The sequence below is a fragment of the Macaca thibetana genome, chromosome 20, assembly GCF_024542745.1.
Source record: "Macaca thibetana thibetana isolate TM-01 chromosome 20, ASM2454274v1, whole genome shotgun sequence".
Taxonomy (NCBI): Eukaryota; Metazoa; Chordata; class Mammalia; order Primates; family Cercopithecidae; genus Macaca; species Macaca thibetana.
Genome location: NC_065597.1, coordinates 50307841 through 50311329, shown reverse-complemented (window position 1 = coordinate 50311329; position 3489 = coordinate 50307841). Strand labels below are relative to the sequence as shown.

Below are 3489 nucleotides of genomic sequence, written 5' to 3'. Positions count from 1 at the left end.
ATCTCAGAATCCACTCCCTAAACCTTTTCTAATAAAATTACTGCCTTAAAGCCAGCACAGGGAGAGAGATTTGAGCTGACTCCTGCCTCTTTCTGAGTCAACCTGCAATGAAAAGCTTTTCTCAGAAACCCAGTTTCATAGTGTTGGGGTCCAGTGCACCCGGCTGTGGGTCCCTTTTGCAATAAGAGAGTGCTCAGCCTGGTCGGGCATCCGAGGTGAGAAAGGGGCAGGGCGTGGTGTGTGATGAAGTCGGGAGAGCCAGACCAGGCGAGGGCCTTGATGATCTGGCAAGGAATTTAGGTTATACTCCTCACTGCTGTATTCCCTCCTGTCCTCAAAACCACTCAGCAGGCTGGGTGTGGTGGCTCACGCCTGTAATCCCAGCACTTTGGGAGGCCAAGGCGGGCAGATCGCTCCAGGTCAGGAATTCAAGACCAGCCTGGGCAACGTGGTGAAACCCCATCTCTACTAAAAATACAAAAATTAGCCAGGCATGGTGGCAGGCGCCTGTAATCCCAGCTATCTGGGAGGCTGAGGCAGGAGAATCGCTTGAGCTTGGGAGGCGGAGCTTTCAGTGAGCCGAGATCACACTACTGCACTCCAGCCTGGGTGACAGAGTGAGATTCCATCTCAAAAAACAAACAAAAAAACAAAAACGAACAAACAAACAAAAACACTCAGCAAGCAGGCAGAGACTTGGGAGAGAAGCAACTTGGCTCATAGGGGCTCAGCTGGGACACACGCCTGAGGCCCCTGACCTGATGTCTGGCTACAGACTCCTCAGAAAGACTCCTAGGAGGGTGACACCCTACCCCCTCCAGCCATGAGCCCCTTTCTGCCCCACTCCTACCCTCCAGGCCAGGCCACTGATGGCACTGGTGCCAGGACAGCATTGTTCTCCCTCCCACACCCGCCTTCACCTCACAAGCCCCATCACCATGGGAACTGAGCCAGCCACTCAGAACACACAGTTTTCAAAGGGCAGCCTTATATACGGAGGCACCTCTCCCCAGAGAGGTCACAGCCAACATTCAGAGGCCTCCCAGGGCCCCCTCTCCCTGGATAAACCACTTCAGCTGCCCCCCATTTTTCTCAAGGGAGAAAAAGGGGAATCGTCTGTCCGGCATGAGGAGGAAGGAGAGCCAAGCCTACAGTCACCCGGCTTAGAGCTCCAGTCCCCTGAGTGGCCACACCATGCAGGAGCGGCTCAGGATCCCCTGAAAGTGGCCAGCAGCAACCTCAGTGACACCCAGAGCAGCGAGAGTCATGTGTCCAGTGTGCAGCATCCCAGGCCGGAGGAGTGCAGCCATACCAGCCTGAGCAGCGGGTACGCGGGGGACAAGGAGGACAGCGGCACCAGCTTAGCGGGCAGCCACCGGAGAGTGCGGCTGAACAGAAGGCTCAACACCCAGGCGGCCAGCAACCAAACCAGCCAGCTGGGCTCCACAGACCCTCTCAGGTCCCTAAAGAGCCAGCTGACTGGCCCCGCCCACAGCACCAAGCAGACTGGAGGGGAAGAGTGAGGCCAGCCTGCCGGGCAGCGGCGGCAGCAGCCCGTCCAGTGCCAGCTTCATCAGCTTTGGCAGCAGTGCCCTCACCTACCAGGTGAGCAGCGGGCTGCTGACTTCCACAGCCAGCCTTCCCTCCACCCAGGCCAGCAGCCGTCAGAGCATTGGGCTGGAAGGCAGCGCCCAAAACGGGCAGAGCAGCCACACCAGTGTGCAGGAGGACAAGACGGGCGGCAACGTGAAAACCAGTGAGCAGGTCACCAACGGGGAACAGCCTGCCCAGGTGCGCATGCCTTCGTAAGAATCCTCTCCAGCAGCCAGAGTCTCTTGGAAAATGGCACACGGGCCCAGCGAACCCAGGCTGGACCCAGAGTGGTTATTCTCAAAACAAGGAGGAAAGGTGTTTTCAAAAGCACACACTGACTGTGTGGACCATCAATGGGTAGTCCCATCTGTAGCAACAAGCATCAGTGGGCAGGCCACATGTAGCAGGAAGGGTCTATGCTGAGCACCGCCTATCCCGAGAATGCAGTCAGTGAGGAGACTGTCTATACTGAGAACCACTGTTGGTAGGAAGAGCTGTAGTATCAAGATTCACCAATGCTGAGGCCACCTGTGTCAAAACAGTGAGGGGTAATGATATCGAGACTATGAACTTCAGTGACGAGCCATCTATAACAAGATCCATCAATGGCAAAACCATCTGTCATCAGCAGCATCCTGGTGGGACCCCCTGTACCAAAACTCATCAGTGGCGACAGCTGTTCTCAATGGCAAAGGCTGACAATATTAAGAACTGTCACGAGTTAGAACCTTCCATGATGAAACCGTCATAAATGATGAACGCCATCTACAACCAACACCAACCACGATGAGCTCAGAAGAAACAAGCTGCAACCATGGTTGGGACTGTCCATATCAAGAACCATCTGCAGTGAGCACCATGCGTGGGGAGCCATGACCACAGGAAACTTGGTCCTGGCCAAGCTCTGCACACACTCTGTCCACCATGGTCGCTGCCCACAGAAGCACCAGCAAGACAGCCATGGTGCACACGGAGCACCTTCACGACTCTCAGCTCCCCGAAGGAGTCCAGACCAGTGACTGTCACCAGAGAAGGACCATCAGGAGCGGCCAGGGATGCCACCAGCACAGAGGGAGTAGGTCTAGCGAGAACATTAGAGGGCGGTGTAAAGGGAGCCCCATTCCCGGGCACCTGTAATCCCAGCTACTTGGGAGGCACCATCCCAGAGAGTTCCAAGCTTCCTTTTTTTTTTTTTTTTTTTTTTTTTTTTGAGCACTGTCTCTGGACATCTTCAGCCCAGAATCTTCTCAGGAGCAAAGGCTTCCTGATGCCTCATTCATGTCAAGAAAGGAGGCCAGGAGCCATCCTGTGTTCCGATGACTGAGGCAGTGACTACGAGGGCAGGACAATGCCGTGAGAAACACTTCATGGTGACAGAGTCCAACCCAGCTGGGAACGGCTGCAATGGGGAAGCTCTGGAGCATTTTGTGAGCACCGTCTCGGTGGATGGAAAAGCCAAAGTCTGCCCCTCTCCTACTGGGGACACTAAACCCCCTCCCTGGGTTGACCTCACAGACATTGAAGTGAGTCTGCCCACAAAGGAAAAGAGGCCAGAGACCGCCATGAAGACATCCACTAGGTACCAGAAGGAAAGTTGAGGGGCCAAAAAAGACAATAAAAGGTATCTGGAGAGGTCACATGCGTGTGGGTCTGTGTGTGCGTTCCCGGCCGAGCTCACAGGAGGGGTGGGCCACAAACACACTAAACCATGGAGAGAGCTGGGCATGGCTACCAACTCTGCCACTGCTGAGCTGGCTGTCTGGGCAAATACTTAAACTTTCAAAGCCTCAGTTTCCTCATCTGGAAAATGGGGATAGTAACCCCTATTTCATACATAGGATGGTTATGTGGATTACATGGAAATGTGTATCAATTACCCAGCAATTGATAGTTACT

General features: G+C 54.5%; 1 protein-coding gene across 1 annotated transcript; it reads left to right on the top strand.

The window, feature by feature from the left end:
• The first annotated feature begins 774 nt into the window (after positions 1 to 774).
• Positions 775 to 3230, top strand: C20H16orf82 (chromosome 20 C16orf82 homolog). The gene has a single exon (XM_050773237.1). The coding sequence runs from the start codon at positions 870 to 872 to the stop codon at positions 1521 to 1523; it is 654 nt and encodes a 217-aa protein (XP_050629194.1). The 5' UTR covers positions 775 to 869; the 3' UTR covers positions 1524 to 3230.
• Positions 3231 to 3489: the final 259 nt, after the last annotated feature.